Here is a 20,899-nt window from a genome sequence, read left to right on the forward strand (position 1 = left end):
CATATCTGAGTCATGAACATCTGATATGTGACTGGACATTCCATGTGTAGTCTGGCATGTGAACTCTATGGTCATTGTTAGTCAACTAAGTAATATCAGGGCAGAATTACAGGCTCTCTTTTAAACCCTTTCAAAAGTTCTGAACTTTAAATCCAGAAATGAATCCCTATATGCATTAAAATAACGTGCAGATTTCCAAATGAAGGCCACGGCTGTTGACAATGAGGGGAAATGCATTTAAATTACTTTTAGCTGCCCATAAACTTTTTAATTCTTTAAAGTAGAAGTTTATATTAAAGTTGAATGTCCTTCACAGCAGCACAGAACAGTATCAAATCTCCTCTTGCTATTCACTACACCATTAGTCATACGTTCTCTGTTATAGTGGATCACATCAAACTAGTGTTCAGCCCCACTGCACAGAAAACCGAATTGCCAGCCTGCCTCCCTCACACGACAGAACATTTCAGAAATCCCCTAATCGGTCTCTCGCTGCTTGTATCCTGATTCTCCATTTGAGCAGAACTGCAACATTTAAAAAAAAAAAAACATTTGAGAGTGACATTTTTTCAGATTTTCTGTCTATGGTTTGTGTTGGAATTTATTCAGTAACAGGGTTTATCCATATAGGACTATGATAAGAATTGTTAAGATTAATTATAATAATTCTAGGGTTTGCCTTCACCTCACCCTTAACACCAAATTAATGTTCGTGAAATCTATGCTAACAGAATAAATGGGCTTTTGTATTCCAAATACAAAATTGCCCATTCTGGCAAAATTACACTTCTTGTAATCAACCTGTTGAATGCAGGAGAAATGGGCAGAAATGAAAATCTGATTTTTTTTTTGGTTCCCATGGGATCAAAATGTTGTGCACTTATTTACCAAAGGTGTCAGTGAAGAGCTTGAGAAATGAGACATGTGATGGAATGACATGTGATGAGGATCCATCATGCCTTGTTACCACTGTGCAGGCTGGTGGTGGTGTAATAGTTTAGGGGATGTTTTCTTGGCACACTTTAGGCCCCTTAGTGCCTTAGTGGGTATTGTTTAAATGCCATGGCCTACCTGAGCATTGCTTCTGACCATGTCCGTCTTTTTATGGCCACCATATACCCATCCTCTGATTATTACTTCCAGCAGGATAATGCACCATGTCACAAAGCTCTAATCATTTCAAATTGGTTTCTTGAACATGACAATGAGTTCACTGTACTAAAATGGCCCCCACAGTCACCAGATCTCAACCCAATAGAGCATCTTTGGGATTTGCTGGAACGGGAGCTTCGTGCTCTGGATGTGCATCCCACAAATCGCCATCAACTGCAAGATGTTATCCTATCAATATGGGCCAACATTTCTAAAGAACGCTTTCAGCACCTTGTTGAATCAATAGCCGCGTTTCCACTGCCGGGCTAGGGCTGGGCCAGAGCTAACAGCGAGCCGGGCCGAGCTAGTGGCCTCGGGCCTCAAGCACCAGGCTTGCGTTTCCACTGCCGGGCCAGTAGCCCCACAGCGCTGCCCCAGACCCCACCCCTAACACGCCTTTCAGGATCAAACGTCATAAAACCCAACCCATTTCAGCGGGTATTATGAATTAATTTATTTTTTAAATTAGGAAGATAGCATGTATATTAACTCAACTGCCGTAGTGGCTGCAATAGTGTCCCGAGACCAGTACAGGCGATTCTCCATTTCAAGCAGCGATTTTTTGCGCGATATAACAAGTAGGGCTGCGGGCACGTTTTCAAGTTATTCATTAATCGTTAACCGAGGCCCATCGGTTAATACTCGGTGTAGTGTGCGCGCCGCAATCTCGAGATACAGATTTTTTAACACCTTTAATAACTGATTGGACCCCATTTGAAACGAAATTAATTTATAGAAATAAAACGCAGCAAGTACGGAGCAGTTAAAGCCGCATTTCCATCACCCTTCAAACTGAAATTGCCAATTGAAAATAAGCAAAACGTCCATTTCACAAAAACTCCGTGTCTGCAAATAATAATAATAATAATAATAGCATCATCATCATTATTGTAACATTTTATTAGGCTGCATATGTAGAAGACGCCTTTATCCAAAAAAGGAACAGAGCACAAATAAACACAATATTTTTGACAAATATCAGCGCATATCCAGTGTGTGTGGAGCACGCACTGATGGCTGCGAGACGCCCATGTGAACAGTTTCATTGCATTTCTTTCAGTGGAAACAACTTAAAATACTCTTTAATTTCTGGTCATACAGAAAATAATAATACATTATTCGCAAATAAATTTATTTATAACAAGAAAACGTTGTGCTTTAACAATTAATCAAGACGCGCTTCATGATCTCCGTGAACTGAAGCGCGAGACCTGAAACAGCCACCGCATTCGAATTTGTTCGTTTTAAATTGGACATTTAAAGTTTTAGTCTACAGGGGTTATATCCTTTGTAGATTAAAGCTTTAAATGTCCAATTTAAAAAGAACAAATTCGAATCGAAAGCCAATATCTTCTATGTTTATGTAGCTTAATTTCTCTCTAAATGTGCATCCGGAGATGGAGATATGTTTTTAGCCGAAAATCATTTAGAAAACAATAGTTTATTAATAAACAATTAATGCCTCGTTATTTTATATTATTTTATTATCAGACACATTTATTATAGCCTATAAATCCCCCATAAATCCCCTTTCTGTACGGCTCTTCTCATTCAGCACTGCGGGGAAAATATCATTTCCAGGTTCTAATTTGGCCTCAGAAAACCAGTAAAATATATATATTTTTTCATATTAATTTGTCAAATATTTTAAATGTTTAAGGGGCAAAAAAATCAAACAAATATCTGAAAATTCGTCGATATGTAGCTATATATAGCCTATATATTGTTGCGCAGCATTTGGCATAGGCCTACAGTTCAAATTAAAATGTTATGCAATTTTAAACGGTTAATCGGTTAAACATGGACACCCCTATGTGCATCTTGCTTCAGATCATAACGTTCCATAACACCGATAAACTCCGCCTTTTACCTTGAACACGCCTCTAGCCCGAGCTGGCCCCCTCTGGCCCAAGGTATTCGACGGGCCAGAAATCCTGGCCGTTGGCCCTGAGGAAGCCCCGATCAAGCCCTGGAAGTGACAGTGGAAACGCGACTGGCCCTGGCACGCACTAGCACGGCCCGGCCCTGGCCCGGCAGTGGAAACGCGGCTAATGCCACGTACAATTAAGGCAGTTCTGAATGCGAAAGGGGGTCAAACACAGTATTAGTATGGTGTTCCTAATAATACTTTATGTGAGTGTATTTTCAAATAGCTGAATTTTTACGCCAGTCCTCAGTGTCACATGATCCTTCAGAAATCATTAAAATATGATGATTTGATGCTCTAAGGAAACATTTCTTATTACTATCAATGTTGAAAACAGTTCTGCTGATTAATTTTTTTTTTAATTTAAAAAGAACAGCATTTATTGTGTAACATAAAAAATGTCACTGTCACTTTTGATCAATTTAATGCGTCTTTGCAGAATAAAAATATTAATTTCTTTAAAAACAACAACAACAAACAAAAATCTTACTGCCCCAAAACATTTGCAATTCAACTAGTGAAATGTGTGAGTTTGTTTTCTAAAAACACACACTGCCTATATACTGTAGAAGAAACCCCCATGAATATGCAATATTTAGGTCATCTGTTGCAGTTTGCCATCTGATGTTGAGCAGGCTAGAGACATTTAAAAATGTGAAAAGCTATCTAAGTGCAAAGCTCTCTCTGATGTATGCCAGAAGCCGCAAGCATTAATGAATCTCTGATTGATATTCAGCCCCCTCTCAGTCACACTTCTCCAGTCCCGTTCCTGCGTTTCTGAAGGCCCTTATGTATTATATATAGCAATTCATCAAAACAGTCCATTTCGCTGCAATATTCTGCTCAGTCCTGTTCAAACAGAGATCTCTTACATGAAGCAACTCCTCAGACCGCCAAATGGCAGCTCTCGGAGTGAGCGATGTGAGCGGATGAGAGTGATGTTTGGTCAAGCCACTCATCTGTGAGTTAATGAGAGGATGTGGAGAGGCAGGTGCAGCCGTGTGGCCTGAGCAGAATACAGAGCGCCCGAAAGCGTCAAGCTCTTCTCAGTCCGGAATTCAAATAGGCGTCTGATAAACGACGCAGTTGCGATTGGAAATAGTGTCTGTTTCACTCAGAGCTGTGGATGTCTTGTCTGTTACATGAATAGGGAACGCTCTCCTGACGTTTGGGAATGGAATGGATTTCACGCCCACTCCCCCCCAACTGCCGCGGTTAAGTCCTGTGACGGACAGAGGGCCACGCCGGACGACTCCAGCGTTTGTCACCATGGAGACCGAACAGAACATTCTGAGCCCAGCTAAACCCACACAGGTGAGGGTTAGAGATGTAGAGCAATTTGGTTTTTGAGCTTCTAACTACTTTGATTGACGTGTGGCACCAAAGAAACTGGCTTTTTACACAATGAAGAGGTATTTCATCTGAGATGCTGAGAGATTGCAAAATTGGGCTGATTTCTCTAGACTAGAGCTTTATGCCCTTATAAAATGGCAAATGGGGATTCTCTTGCAGCAGCGGTCGGGAGCCTTTTTTGACCAAAGAGCCATTTGTTCATTTTCGGTTGATGCCGAATTTCGGTTGATTTTTACCAAAAGAGCCTTAGCAATATTATTAAAACACATAATTTCCCCCCCAATAACTTTGTTAGATCCATAGTCGACTAAAAACAAACAAATAAATATGCAGCAAACAATAAATCATCATTTGCTAAATGTAATTAATTGTGTGAGATTGACTTACCAAATGAGGAGCATCAATCCTCTTCAGAGTTTGTGCATGTTAGTGAGTGAAGAACAATGCACAGAGTTTGCTGTGTTTACATTAATACTCACTAAGGTGGACTTTTTTGACATATTTATGTGTATATTTGACCGCTTAAAGGGTTAGTTCACCCAAAAATGAAAATTCTGTCAGTATTTACTCACCCTCATGTTGTTCCAACCCCGTAAGACCTTCGTTCATCTTCGGAACACAAATTAAGATATTTAAGATATTAAGATCGCTCCTGCATACAGTCCATAGGCTTCTTGAGGGACTGGCTCTTGCTGTCCTCGAAAAGTCATTAAAGACATCGTTAAAATAGTCCAAGTGACTACAGGGGCTCAATCTTAAGTTTATCAAACGACGAGAACACTTTTGTGCGCAAAAAAACAACAAAAATAACGACTTTATTTCAACTATTCGTTTATTTCTCCCTCTGCGCGAGTCAGGTTACTAGTTTAATAGCGTAAGCTTCTGTTATTGTACGTCACACGCATCACACACACATGACCAGCGTCGGCCAATAGTGAGCCTACGTGTGACGTAGCTCTACGCAATCACACTACGTTAACTGACTTACAGGCTCATGGAGAAGGAAGTGATAGTTGAAATAAAGTCGTTATTTTTGTTGTTTTTTTGCGCACAAAAGTGTTCTCGTCGTTTGATAAACTTAAGATTGAGCCCCTGTAGTCACTTGGACTATTTTAACGATGTCTTTAATGACTTTTCAAGGACAGCAAGAGCCAGTACCTCAAGAAGCCTATGGACTGTATGCAGGAGCGATCTTAATATCTTAAATATCTTAATTTGTGTTCCGAAGATGAACGAAGGTCTTACGGGGTTGAAACAACATGAGGGTGAGTAAATACTGACAGAATTTTCATTTTTGGGTGAACTAACCCTTTAAGGCCAGGACACACAACCCGATCTCACGGGAATTTGTACGAATTTTACGAGGTGGCTACACTCGTATGAATTAGTATGATTTTTGCTAAATTGTACATATTTTACAAATTGGTCAATTCATGTGAATTCGTACGAATGACCTACCCCTGACCATCCGTATTGAAATGAAAAGAAAGCATGCTGAAAATTGGTGTGCACCTGGTAGGTCAAAAACATGAGGGGAAGCGTTAGGATGATACAACATCAGCAATTACAGACATTGGGATTAAATTTGTCAGAAGACCATTGACTTTGCCGACAAACAGTAGGTCATTTGCCCTGTAATTATTTCAGAGGTTGTGTGAGAAAAACACAGAGTTCAGATTCAGATGGGATTAAAATCACAAAGTATGTCAGTGAAACACACATTTCTCTAATGTGGGAAAACTAGGGAAAACTCTAATTACCTGGAAAACTAGTCCCGTCCAAATAGGGCAAAAAGCTCGGAGCGTGTGCACAGAAAGCAGTAGCGGTAGCGGCTTATTGCACTTTTAATATCAAGCACATCCCACTCTTTACTTTCTCATCATACCCCATTCTTTATTAAGTTTCTTTATTAATATCTGAAAGCTGCACAGATTATCATACGGACGTGAATATGACACATTTAAAGGGCATAAAATGTCTCTGCGGCAAAAGCAAAAGTCCCCTTTTGAAATTTTTCGAAATGTCTCGGCACTGCAGAGCACCATTTTTAATAAAAGGATGTGTTTAGTCCAGTCACTTTTGTTATTTACATTTAAATGTTCACTGCTCTTCTAAAAATCTGTATTTTCGCCATTACCACAAACAAGCCATGTAGCCTGAGTGCAGGAGCTCAAGCTTACCATAGAAATGTATGCGATTTGCCTTTGATTTCTGTCTTGACACTTCCGAACAGCATTGAATACACACTTTGGCTGGTACAACTTGACATATATTATTCTTCTAAGCTGTTCATTAACTTCAGTACAACAAAGGAATAGTGATTTTTCTTCAGAAAGCTGATCTCTAGAGATGTGTCTAATTTTTTATAGTTCATTTGTTGGTAAAGGGTATGGAAGCTTGTTTCTGCCACAGAAGATAAAGGTAATTGCGACTTTTTATCTCACAATTCTGACTTTTTCCTCACAATTGTGAGTTTACATCTCGCAATTCTGACTTTATTTCTCAAAATTGCGAGATGTAAAGTCAGAATTGCGTAATATAAAGTCGCAATTGCTTGATATAAAGTCAGAATTGCAAGATGTAAAGTAAGAATTGCTAGATAAAAAGTCGCAATTGTGTGTTATAAAGTCAGAAATGCATGCTATAAAGTCAGAATTGTGAGATTTAAACTATTCTGAGGGGGAAAAAAGTTAGTCTTTTTTCCCCCTTAGAATTGGCCTGATAACTCGCAATTGCGAGTTTATATCTCACAATTCTGAGAAAAGATGTCATAATTTCGACATATAAATTAAATAAATCGCAATTATGTGTTATAAAGTCACAATTGCGAGATATAAACTCGCAATTGTTAGAAAAATGTCAGAATTGTGAGATAAAAAGTCACACTTTTTTCTTTTTTCTGACTTTCTAACACGCAATTGTGACGTTATATCACGCAATTCTGACTTTATATCTCGCAATTCTGACTTTATATCACGCAATTCTGACTTTATATCTTGCAATTCTGACTTTTTATCTCCCAATTCTGACTTTTTATCTCCCAATTCTGACTTTATATCTCGCAATTCTGACTTTATATCTCGCAATTCTGACTTTATATCTCGCAATTCTGACTTTATATCTCGCAATTCTGACTTTATATCTCCCAATTCTGACTTTATATCTCACAATTCTGACTTTATATCTCGCAATTCTGACTTTCTAACACGCAATTCTGACTTTATATCTCGCAATTCTGACTTTATATCTCGCAATTCTGACTTTATATCTCCCAATTCTGACTTTATATCTCACAATTCTGACTTTATATCTCGCAATTCTGACTTTCTAACACGCAATTCTGACTTTATATCTCCCAATTCTGACTTTATATCTCGCAATTCTGACTTTATATCTCCCAATTCTGACTTTATATCTCGCAATTCTGACTTTATATCTCGCAATTCTGACTTTATATCTCCCAATTCTGACTTTATATCTCGCAATTCTGACTTTATATTTCGCAATTCTGACTTTATATCACACAATTCTGACTTTATATCTCGCAATTCTGACTTTATATCTCCCAATTCTGACTTTATATCTCGCAATTCTGACTTTATATCTCGCAATTCTGACTTTATATCTCCCAATTCTGACTTTTTATCTCGCAATTCTGACTTTATATCTCGCAATTCTGACTTTATATCTCGCAATTCTGACTTTCTAACACACAATTGCGACTTTATATCTCGCAATTCTGACTTTATATCTCGCAATTCTGACTTTATATCTCACAATTCTGACTTTATATCTCGCAATTCTGACTTTCTAACACGCAATTGCGACTTTATATCACGCAATTCTGACTTTATATCTCGCAATTCTGACTTTCTAACACGCAATTGCGACTTTATATCTCGCAATTCTGACTTTCTAACACGCAATTGCGACTTTATATCTCGCAATTCTGACTTTATATCTCGCAATTCTGACTTTATATCACACAATTCTGACTTTATATCTCGCAATTCTGACTTTATATCTCCCAATTCTGACTTTATATCTCGCAATTCTGACTTTCTAACACGCAATTGCGACTTTATATCTCGCAATTCTGACTTTATATCACACAATTCTGACTTTATATCTCCCAATTCTGACTTTATATCTCGCAATTCTGACTTTATATCTCGCAATTCTGACTTTATATCTCCCAATTCTGACTTTATATCTCGCAATTCTGACTTTATATCTCCCAATTCTGACTTTATATCTCACAATTCTGACTTTATATCTCGCAATTCTGACTTTATATCTCGCAATTCTGACTTTATATCACACAATTCTGACTTTATATCTCCCAATTCTGACTTTATATCTCGCAATTCTGACTTTATATCTCGCAATTCTGACTTTATATCTCCCAATTCTGACTTTATATCTCGCAATTCTGACTTTATATCTCGCAATTCTGACTTTATATCACACAATTCTGACTTTATATCTTGCAATTCTGACTTTATATCTCCCAATTCTGACTTTATATCTCGCAATTCTGACTTTATATCTCGCAATTCTGACTTTATATCTCCCAATTCTGACTTTTTATCTCGCAATTCTGACTTTATATCTCGCAATTCTGACTTTATATCTCGCAATTCTGACTTTCTAACACACAATTGCGACTTTATATCTCGCAATTCTGACTTTATATCTCGCAATTCTGACTTTATATCTCACAATTCTGACTTTATATCTCGCAATTCTGACTTTCTAACACGCAATTGCGACTTTATATCACGCAATTCTGACTTTATATCTCGCAATTCTGACTTTCTAACACGCAATTGCGACTTTATATCTCGCAATTCTGAGTTTATTCATATCTCGCAATTGTGAGATGAAAAGTCGCAATTATTTTTTTCTTTTTTTTTATTCAGTGGCGGAAACAAGCTTCCATAAAAGGGTAAGAGATCTGGCAAGCCACATGACTTCTTTGTAAAAGAGCCATAGGTTCCTGACCCATGTGTTACAGTAAAACCAGGGCTGCATGATTGAAAAAAAAACAAAAAAAAACAAGATTGTGATTTGGCTTAGTGCCATTACCAAACTTGCGATGACTGTATTTAATGAAGTCATCGCAAACTTTTAATGAGAAGCATTTAAAAAAAGAACAGGCCGTTGTCCTCTTGGGACAATTCCATGTTGCCCCTTAATTGGAAAGTTCATTTCTGACCCTGGTGTGAATATAACCAAACCTACATGAAGCCATTCATATTTCTGTTGGGTAATACAAATGTAGTCTAGATTGCAATTCCCATTGTAAACTAGACTGATGATACTTTCTCTTCTTGTTCTTCAGGACTCTGTAAAGGTGAGACTTTGGTCTGACTCCACTGCGTCCTTCGACACACACCAGAACTCTGCTCGAGCGTTTGCTGCGGCGTCGCTACCTGTCTGGATTTGTATCTTTCTTAGCATCTGTCTCAGCTGTAATGAGTAAACAGACTAAAGACTTTTAGGACATCTATTCTGACGGGCTCATGAGTTTGAACAGTCTGGAACATATTCAGCTACAGAGCTGAAGAAATCGGCCAAACTGGCCTCATTTCTCTAACACTGAAGTCATCGTGTTTTTTCTGTTTCCGTGGAACCGCCAGTAAAACCAACAGAATCTGAATTCGCAAGGCACTTTTGTAGAAATGAATGTGGTTAGTCAAACACAAAGGCCAGTGGAAAATGTACCTGTACATATGTACATAGCGTCACACAGAGTCAATATGAAACTGTGCTGTTCATTGAGAGTTTCAGTGTAGAATCATATATTTTTGTGGGGGTTGGGGTGAGAGCAAATTCAGAAGACTAGATTCAACAAGTTTCTAAAGCCCAAATTACCTTCCAGCACTCCAAAATCAATTCTTGATGAAATGTGGAGCGGAGAGAAATGAAGCTTTCTCTTCTGTCTTTTATAGTTCCTCATGCATCACTTCAACCATTTGGAGATCCCCTTGAGGAAAACAGGGATTTAATATCATTCTGTTCAACTTGACTGAAGAGAAGACATAGGCTATTTCTAATCAATAATGGAATGGTAATGCCTTTAGGTGGAAATAAACAATACTTTTCTCAAAGTTCATAGCACAAAATCAAATGCAGTATTTGCTATTTGGACATAAGCTACTTCAACTAAACAATCTTCAGACATTGACTTAAGACATTGTTCTGGCGTCATCACAGCTGATCTGCTTTATGTATAATATGGTGTGTTTATAAGGAATCCCGGTGGTTATGATCATGAACATTAGGGCTGATGATGTGGGAATGGGGTAGGAGAGGTGTTTGAGGGGTCCCGCTCCAGGCCCTGGTAAGAAAGCCCTTGGTATTTTAAAGGCTGGGAATCTCATTATGGAACATTCTTTGGTTCATCTTCATCATATGGCACTAATAAAAGATGCTGGTTCATTTAAAGCCTGATGTTGTTCCTTTGTGACCTTGAACAAACTGGCACAAAAATGTGGAAAAGTTATTCAGGTGAAGCTCCACACGGTGTGTGTCTTTGTCAAAAACATGCTTGGGGCCAAATGTGTGGAGAAACGGTTATTCATAGCGAGAAGAGAAGCTATAGAGATTCCATGTCCGACAGAGAGATGGTTTATGGCCAGGTAAATCAAGTGAACTGTGGCAGGGAGATTATTTGGATCTCAAGAAGGGAAGAACATTTTGTCAAAACATGAGCGTGCAAAATCCATTAATTCCACAAAGGTATTATTTGGGGGAACTCTATTATTTTTCAGTACCACAAAAAAAGTTCAAATTATTTGACTACCTTCTAATATAAAATAGTAAACAGATAAAAATGAAATATACTATGCTTTTACATGTATTCTTTAGTAAAATAAAATAAGTGTAATAAGCTCAGTACGCATAACCTAAAAATAAATCTGTTCGAAATTGACCAGTTTGGCGAACTATACTTTCTCTTCATCTATTGTCTCATTGGTAATGTTAATGATAAGCAGAGTGATGGTGTTCTAAACCAAATTATGAGTGAAATAACTCAAGACATTCAGTCAGCTGCTTTCATCATGGTCTGTTACCCAATTGCGAAGGATATCAAGATCCTCAGACCCACATGGGAAAATGCTGCAGCCCGTCCTGGCCCTGTGCCCAGCTATAATGGAGCTTTTCCATTCCAATCCTTTTTAACACATTTTATTGATTAGACCCCAGACACAGATATGGATTTCGTAAATAAAAAGGGCCATATTCAAGCAAAAAATTATGGTTTATGCTCTTTTTTCTTTTAATTTCCTTTTTCTCAAGCTCATTTCCCAGTTTCATTAGCAATCAGTCTTCATCTATTCTTTTTTTAGCCTACAAACCAGTAAAACAAGTAGCTACACATCACAGTCATACCTGTAGTAATTCAAAAAATCCTTGTATTTATGAGAAGTGTGCAATATTTAATAAATGTCCTATGTGATGTATTGTATACTCAAAATTTTTGTGGCTTATGTTTCACTAAGAGCAGACATTTAAAAAACAGGTGCAACGGCGCAACAAGTACACTGCATCATATTTTGGATTGGTTGCAAAATATTTATAATAAGCCCATATAATCACAGTTCTAGGAGAAAATCAATTAAATCTATTTGCTGAGGTATGTTAAAAGGAGTTCTTTTTTTTTTTTTTTTTTTAAAGAGCCAGAGGCCCCATTTCCAAAGGGCACAGTGCTATAATTCAACCGAGCACCTCTCCGGCCCTCATCCTTCCATTTTCAATCCCAGACCGTTCATTGATCCACCTGAGTGTAGACCCATATCATCACGCAGCGATCCATCTCAATATGATACCGACATCTCCATCAGAGGTAATCGTTGGGTACGTTTATCTGAATATGTGTTGAAATGAAGTATTCAAGCATGTTCTATCTAGACAGCGATCCAGTTAGAGATCTGGGACGCAATTTATTCTGAATAAACACCCTGTCACACTGAGATTATGTACAGCAAAGAGGATAATGTCATTTCACAGCTTTATTTATTTTTTTTTTAAATTAGCTAACTTTCCATATGTAAAATACAACTAAACATATTTTTTGAAAAAAAAATACTTTATACGCTGTATAATTTCACCTCTGCTTTAAATAGAAATAGGCTCAGTGAATATAAAAGGTGCAGGTTATCGCTGACATTTATTCTTTTAAAAAACGTGTAAATCCCTGTACCCTTTACTGTTTAAATCCATCTTTTACTTCACAGAATGAAATGTGAGTATTTCCACAGCATGGCTGCATTGGTTTCATTCATCTCACAGTGAAGATGTCAAAATACTTGGGGTTTCTCAGTCAATGGCTGGCAAAGGTGTCCAACCTTCTGTCATCTCCTGTCTAGATTATGGTCTGTAACCATTTCACGGTATTTACTATTTCATCATGGTATAAACACAAAGATGTAACGTGTCATCGCACAGAGCAAGGATCAGCTTCAAGATCTGAGTAAATCCTTGCTGATGCCATTTCTTTTTTAAATTTGAGAAGAACTTATATGAAGTCAAGCAAAATTGTAGTGACTAGGGACATACATTTTAAGGTTGGCCCCTTTTTTTCTTATGTCTGAATAAAAAAAAGAAAAGAGTTTTATATAGAGTTTTATGAGTTTTTTGAAAGAATTTTTAAAGTTTTTTAGAGTTTTATGAAAGAATTTTTAAATACGTTTTTGAGGTTCACTTATAATGTTAATAATATGAAAACAACTATACAACAACAACAAAAAAACTATATAATTGAAATTATATAGTTTTTTTTGTTGTTGTTGTATAGTTGTTTTCATATTATTAACATTATAAGTGAACCTCAAAAACGTATTTAAAAATTCTTTCATCTGGTGGTAAAAGGACTGGTTATGTAGGAGATTGTACTCTTCTATTATGTGTTTTTGTTCATACATGTCAGATTTTATGTTTGACATTTCATTTTGATTGTTTTGGAAAAAGAGCACTTGAGCACTTGGAGAGATCGTTCTGTTAGATGGTAAACATTTCACAATATTCATAACTTGTTCAAAAATGTCAGCTCTTAGTTGTCCGACTTTTTTTCTTTATTCCTGCTTGTACTAACAGAAGCTGAATATTGGCACTGTAATAATCTCTGTGGCATTCACATTTTTTTTCCCAAAGTTCATCCTCACCTATGATTATAAATCCCATCACAATCAATAAAACTATTCAGGGTTTTGAAACCTTTTGCCATTATAACTGCATCCTAGCCATGTCTATGTCTGTCTCCCATGGATGTTGTCTGTCTTTTTCCCAGTGGTGTGTTTGCATTCAAAGAAGTGACTCGCATACACAACTTTCATTATTTCCAAAGCCATCACTGGCGAAGAAAGAATTATAATCGATTTTTTTTTCCTCTCACTGCTGTAAACATTGTGGCAAAGCTGAAAGCAAAGTCATGCTGCATGTCAACTTAATTTTCCTGGGGTTTTTGTCTTTAGGGTAAAACAAACAGTTTTTTTTTTTGCTCAAATGCTTATCTGCGCACCCCGATATAAGTGCCCACGTTTAATTATTTAGACCATTGTTGAAATCACCCTGTGTTATGTGCTTTCTTGGAGTAGGTAATTAAAACCACACAAATTGCAAATGCAAAGAAAATGTGTGCTGCTTTCAATCTCTGTTGGCTAGAAAAAAAAAAATTACACCCTACATTAAAAATTGATGGATCTTTTAAAAGGGTTCAGAGTCTTATGACTTCTCATAGAATGATCCCACCAATATAAAGACTTTTATATTTCACCAGCCAAACAAAGTAAATGATCTGTAGATATACAAATATTAAGACCATTCAGGCTGTGATTGGATTTATAATAAAGAAAATATGTAAAATAATGGATTGGACATCAGCAATTTGAGATGATTGGAGACATCTGTGGACATTTCCAAATATATAAACATGATTGCAGTTGATATCTGTACAAGCTTCTACTTCGCTGAACTTTAAAGAGTACAGGAGATGAGCATGATCATCCTGACCCATGTTTCTTGTCATTTATTTCTCTAGAGAGTTGTGTCCTGCTGCCCAGCAGCCCTTCCACCTGAGACCTCAGGCACTTCTGCCCCATGCAGCCATTTCTATGCCAATCCACTGGAAAAAAAAACCATGATGACCCAATTTAACCCTGTTCCAAATCTGGAGTGGAATAGTAACAACAGGAAAACTAACAACCAGCATGAGTGTTATGTACATTATGGTCCATGTAGCTTAACAAGAACTGGTTTAGGCTATGTCAGAAAAGAAAATGTACCCATTTAAACTTGTTTTTATTATTGAGTTTGAGGTGTTTTATAAAAAATATCTAAAAAAATAAATATTTGGGAAATAGATTAAAAAAAATGGTGAGAAAAACCATTGGAACCAATTTTAAAATTGGTATCGGCAGGTCAAAATCAATGAAAATCGGAAATCGGAATCGTCCTAGAAAATTGTAATCGGTGCATCGCTAGTTAGAGAGTCAGACTGGTAAAACAAGGTTGTGGTTGCGATTCTCAATACTGGCAGGAAATGACTGAAGTGTCCTTGAGCAATGCACCGCTGTCCCAGCAAAATGTCTGCCCACTACTCTGGGGGTGTGTGCACTAACTTGGATGGATAATTGGTCTTTACATGTCACTTTACTTATTTACTGTATTTACTTATATTCACATACCCTGCTGTGCACGAGCATTGCTGTTCCTCAATTTGTGTTTCCCATTTGAGCGGTCAGGGTATGAGGCGCTGCTGTTTGCGCTGGGACTATAACGTTAGGCTTTAGCTTCAATTTTTAAGAAATTATTCTCCAATCGGTTGCATATTATGTCGTGAATATATCCCTCGAATGGAATCCTGCAGTCCCTTTTGTCTTGCTCTCTCAGATATTTCACTTGTTCGCCGAAAATTACTAATTATCTTATTGGGAATGTCGGAAACCGGTGCATCCACACTATAATAGATGTGCCAGCCGTGAAAGCTTGACAGGCGTAGCAACAGTAATTAGGGAGGGCTGGGCTTAGCGAAGGGTCTGTATATACAGTATGTATCTTCACTTTATAATACGGATCCAAATAATTAGTAAGTAATAGCTCACAGATGAAAGTGTTACTAGATACTTCTGTGGGAATTACTAATTATTTGGATCCGTATTATAAAGTGAAGATCATTGGAACTAACTACAAACCCAATTCCATAAAAGTTGGGACACTGTACAAATTTTGAATAAAAACAGAATGCAATGATGTGGAAGTTTCAAATTTCAATATTATATTTAGAATACAACATAGATGACATATCAAATGTTTAAACTGAGAAAATGCATAATTTTAAAGGAAAAATAAGTTGATTTTAAATTTCATGGCATCAACACATCTCAAAAAAGTTGGGACAAGGCCATTTTTACCACTGTGTGGCATCCCCTCTTCTTTTAATAACAGTCTGCAAACGTCTGGGGACTGAGGAGACAAGTTGCTCAAGTTTAGGAATAGGAATGTTGTCCCATTCTTGTCTAATAAAGGCTTCTAGCTGCTCAACTGTCTTAGGTCTTCTTTGTTGCATCTTCCTCTTTATGATGTGCCAAATGTTTTCTATGGGTGAAAGATCTGGACTGCAGGCTGGCCATTTCAGTACCCGGATCCTTCTTCTACGCAGCCATGATGTTGTAATTGATGCAGTATGTGGTTTGGCATTGTCTTGTTGGAAAATACAAGGTCTTCCCTGAAAGAGACGATGTCTGGATGGGAGCATATGTTGTTCTAGAACTTGGATATACCTTTCAGCATTGATGGTGCCTTTCCAGATGTGTAAGCTGCCCATGCCACACGCACTCATGCAACCCCATACCATCAGAGATGCAGGCTTTTGAACTGAGCGCTGATAACAACTTGGGTTGTCCTTGTCCTCTTTAGTCCGGATGACATGGCGTCCCAGTTTTCCAAAAAGAACTTCAAATTTTGATTCGTCTGACCACAGAACAGTTTTCCACTTTGCTAGAGTCCACTTTAAATGAGCCTTGGCCCAGAGAAAACGCCTGCGCTTCTGGTTCCCGTTTAGATATGGCTTCTTTTTTGACCTATAGAGCTTTAGCCGGGCAACGGTGAATGGCACGGTGGATTGTGTTCACTGACAATGTTTTCTGGAAGTATTCTTGAGCCCATGTTGCGATTTCCATTACAGTAGCATTCCTGTGTGTGATGCTGTACCGTCTAAGGGCCCGAAGATCACGGGCATTCAGTATGGTTTTCCGGCCTTGACCCTTATGCACAGAGATTGTTCCAGATTCTCTGAATCTTTGGATGATATTATGCACTGTTGATGATGATAACTTCAAACTCTTTGCAATTTTTCTCTGAGAAACTCCTTTCTGATATTGCTCCACTATTTTTTGCCTCAGCATTGGGGGAATTGGTGATCCTCTGCCCATCTTGACTTCTGAGAGACACTGCCACTCTGAGAGGCTCTTTTTATACCCAATCATGTTGCCAATTGACCTAATAAGTTGCAAATTGGTCCTCCAGCTGTTCCTTATATGTACATTTAACTTTTCTGGCCTCTTATTGCTACCTGTCCCAACTTTTTTGGTTTTTGTAGCTCTCATGAAATCCAAAAGGAGCCAATATTTGACATGGCAATTCAAAATGTCTCACTTTCAACATTTGATATGTCATCTATGTTGTATTCTAAATATAATGTTGACATTTGAAACTTCCACATCATTGCATTGTGTTTTTATTCACAATTTGTACAGTGTCCCAACTTTTATGGAATTGGGTTTGTAGTAATGACTCAAGTGTTACTACATGATCTAGTCATGATTTGTGCAAACGTTTGAGATTTTTGGTGAACTTTAGTATACTTTTAGAAAATGTCTTTAGTAATAAATGAGTAATTACTAGTTAGTTCCAATGATCTTCACTTTATAATACAAACCCAATTTAGTAATTCCCACAGAAGTATCTAGTAACACTTTCATCTGTGAGCTATTACTTACTAATTCGTTAATAAGAATTTCTTTTAGTTAATAGTAGTTACTAGATTGTTAATAAACTTTTTCAGTAGTTCTCTGGGAAGTATTAAACAAATAGTAATTATTGATTACTTAAAAGTGAGTGTGATGTACTCAACGTAGTCACAAAATCAGAAACCCTCCCCTCAAATTTCAATCACAAGTGGTCATGGCAGAAACATTTGTGAGGGATACACAACTTGTGAAAGATGACAGAATAGGACAGAATATAAATGTTGATACCAGGGGCAAACAGGACATTGGTCTTGATTTTACATGTCACAAGACCACATAAGGTCAATATTTTTTTAAATGTGGTGTTTTAGTCTAAGTCTATATGCGTTAAGGCTATCTATGTATTCCTAAAAGAAACTGAGAAATTCAGTATTCCAGGCAGATTTACCTGTAAGCAGTAGGCTGTATTGTAAGGGTTGTTTCCCTCCACTTTGTTAAGTCTGCAGAATTGCAGAGTGACTACAAAAAAAAAAACGTTATCAGTAAGATGGTATACAATTTTGCATTTCTTGTCTATTACCACCCTCTGCTACTTATACCAACGCCAAATAAACGCAGTTGTAATAGCAAAATATTTAGGAGGACGTTGCTATATTGACGATATTGTATTGTATTTGCAATGGGTAGCAATGCTGATACTGAATAAAAATTAGTTAGCACAGGTTATAATTGAGAAGGTTTAAAAAATAAGCATTATTTGCTTATGCTTACACTTGAAATGGTATAAAAATTGTATAAAACACAGTTAAATTGTACCCAGAATGTTACCTGAAAGATTGAAAGAGAGTGTGAGCGAAAGAAAGAGAGATGGAAAGCATGAGTTCAGGTAGAAAAGAGAGGAAAAGCAAAGCCCATAAGAAGAAGAGACAAAGAAGAGAAAAAGCCCAGAGAAAAGAAGAGTGTCCAAGAAAAAGAGAGCAGAGCTACAATGCCTGAATCCGAAATCGGCCCCTATACCCTTAAATATGGTTTTATTTGTGGGGACAGCCATTTGTTGTGGTGTTCGAAACCAAAGTGGACATTATTGAATAGGCTCATTCTATTCCACGTTGCACCGCAATAACGAGTGTACAACTGATGTACGCTCAATGGCTGTCCAGATTCACTCACTCCTTCAAGTGAACAGTATTACTGGACTAACGTGGGGAATAGTGATTGAGTGTTTAGGGTGTGATTACGGATTCTGCCAACCTTGTTTTATCCCTTCTTTGACCATGTGACATTCAAACTGACCAATCAGAAGATTATAGCTTTCCCCACCGTACTAGACAATTAGCAGACCCTGGATGTACACACATAAGAGCCAACAGGCCTTGATCACTATCAGCCCCTGTGTCTTTTGGAATTTCAAATGGCCCTTGGAGGGAGTTGGATCTGGAAAGCAAAGGATTCTCATCCTTACAATATCTTTAGATTTTGCCAAGTCAAACATTTTCTGCTTCCCGTAGTGACACTCGTTTGATGTTTGCGTACTTTATTTCAAACAAAGATTATTAGGTGTAATTACTCATGAAAAGACGTTTGAATTGTACATGTAGCAACCAGAATCACTGTTCATTCAATAAGTTTATATATGTGGAGTACAAGAAGATAGGTAAAAAAGATTTTGGTAAGTCGTTTTTGGTAAGTTTTGTTGGTTTATTTTGAGAATATAATATTCAATAGATGGAAAGAAAAGTGTTTTATTGTTATAAAACATGGATTTGTGACTGTAAGTGTCCAACGCATTCTCACCCCAAGGCGTCACCTTTGACCATGCTTCAATATTTGACGCTTTCCTTTAGCGTCACTTACATGACGCGATCCTACGGCGTCATCTAACTGACGCTAAAGGAAAGCGTCAGTTAGAGGACGCGGTTAGGTTTAGGTGTGGGGTGGGGGTAGGGTACACGCGATCCTAGGGCGTCATCTAACTGACGCTAAAGGGCGCCTAAAGCGTCAGATATTGAAGCATGTCCAAATGCTTCCCAAGGCGTCAGTTAGGTGACGCCTTGGGGGTGAGAATGGGCTGAAGTGTCAGTATAGAGAATGAACCAAACTACTGTTCAAAACAGACCATATTCAAAAAACCTGAAATTGATTGTGCTAAAACTTATTCCGACATAATACTTGTTTCCTGGAATTTAGCAAACTCAAGGTCAGATGTGCTGTTGTGCTCAATAACTGCTGAAATGAGGGAACATGGACCAAATGGAATCAGAAGGTGAGTAAAGAATATTTCAGCTCTTCAAAGGAGGGAACAGTGCTTTATTTGATGATTGTGTTGAAGTACTTCTCTCTCATTATGTAACTGCTAATTGGAATGCACTCTGGCACAGACTTGAAGAGACAAACAGGGTGAGAGATGTCAACAGTGCTCTTGATAACTGAAAGAGGCCCATACAGCCAATAAAAGCAGGAAGCCTTTGCGATTAAAACCATCCATAGATTGACAGTCAAGATGAGCGGCACTATTCAGATCGCTCACAGAAAATTTTGCAGGCAATTAAGGCAATCTATTTTGGTCTCTAAAAAAAAAATTCAGGCTCCATGTCTAACTCTAAGATATCTCTCTGATGTGGATAATTGATGTTAATGTGTCTGAATTTCAGATGAAAAAAATATGATAGCAACAGGTTATTTGGAAAAGATCATCAAGCTAACCATTAGCATTCTCAATGGCAGTTGCTCAGTTGCACCACAACAGAAGTATGCAGTCTGAAAATCTCCCATCTTGGATGGTCTTATAATTTAGCTTTTTTTTTCTTTTTCTTTCACTTTTAATGGCTGTGAATGGGAAAATTGGCTTTTTGGGGACATGGGGCTATATTCACAACAGGCCAATGATCCCAAGCATACGTAAGTCCTGGAAGATTCTACAGTGGCCATTACAGTCACCTGACTTGAACCCAATAAAACATCCTGGGTGGGATTTAAGGTGGTAGAGCGCAAAGCCAAGAATATTTCTGAACTGGAGGCTCGTCATGAGGAATGGGTTAAGATTCCTCAGATACATTGCTAGAAGCTGGTATCTGGTTATGCGTCTTATTTGCAGCTGGTCATAACAGCAAAATGATGTTCTACTAAGTAAAGCTTGAACTAAAGATGCTTGCAATGAAGGGTTTGAATAATTTTGAGACTGAAGTCAATTGGTCATTAAAAGTTGCATTTTCAGTTGAATTTGGGGAAACCACTTGAAACATTTGTTTGTTGTCAAAATGACTTTTGCTTGATTTGTTCGTAGCAAACTGCTGAAAAATGTCAAATTATCTGATATACGTATATAGTATAAGAGACTCATTAAGCTTGAAATACAGTCATGAGTGTCTGCAAGTTGGTCGCAGACCAAATTATACTGAATTTTAAAAATGTAATAAACAGTGTAACTATTTTGTTACATATTTTTTTCTGACAAATAATAATAAAAAGTTATTCAAAACTAGTGTTAAACTGA

General features: G+C 37.5%; 1 protein-coding gene across 2 annotated transcripts in view; it reads left to right on the top strand.

Moving 5' to 3' along the window:
- gfra4b (GDNF family receptor alpha 4b) overlaps positions 1-10,882 on the top strand; it is a 117,672-nt gene extending 106,790 nt beyond the window's left edge. For both annotated transcript variants that reach the window (XM_089134782.1, XM_039648412.2), the window contains exons 7-8: positions 4,230-4,393; positions 9,777-10,882. In XM_089134782.1, the coding sequence (XP_088990908.1) occupies positions 4,230-4,393; positions 9,777-9,917 (305 nt within the window). In that variant the 3' untranslated portion in view covers positions 9,918-10,882. The remainder of the gene's footprint in view (positions 1-4,229; positions 4,394-9,776) is intronic.
- The last annotated feature ends 10,017 nt before the right edge of the window (positions 10,883-20,899 follow it).

Source organism: Pimephales promelas, chromosome 9 (genome assembly GCF_988280905.1).
Source record: "Pimephales promelas chromosome 9, fPimPro1.hap1.1, whole genome shotgun sequence".
Classification (NCBI taxonomy): domain Eukaryota; kingdom Metazoa; phylum Chordata; class Actinopteri; order Cypriniformes; family Leuciscidae; genus Pimephales; species Pimephales promelas.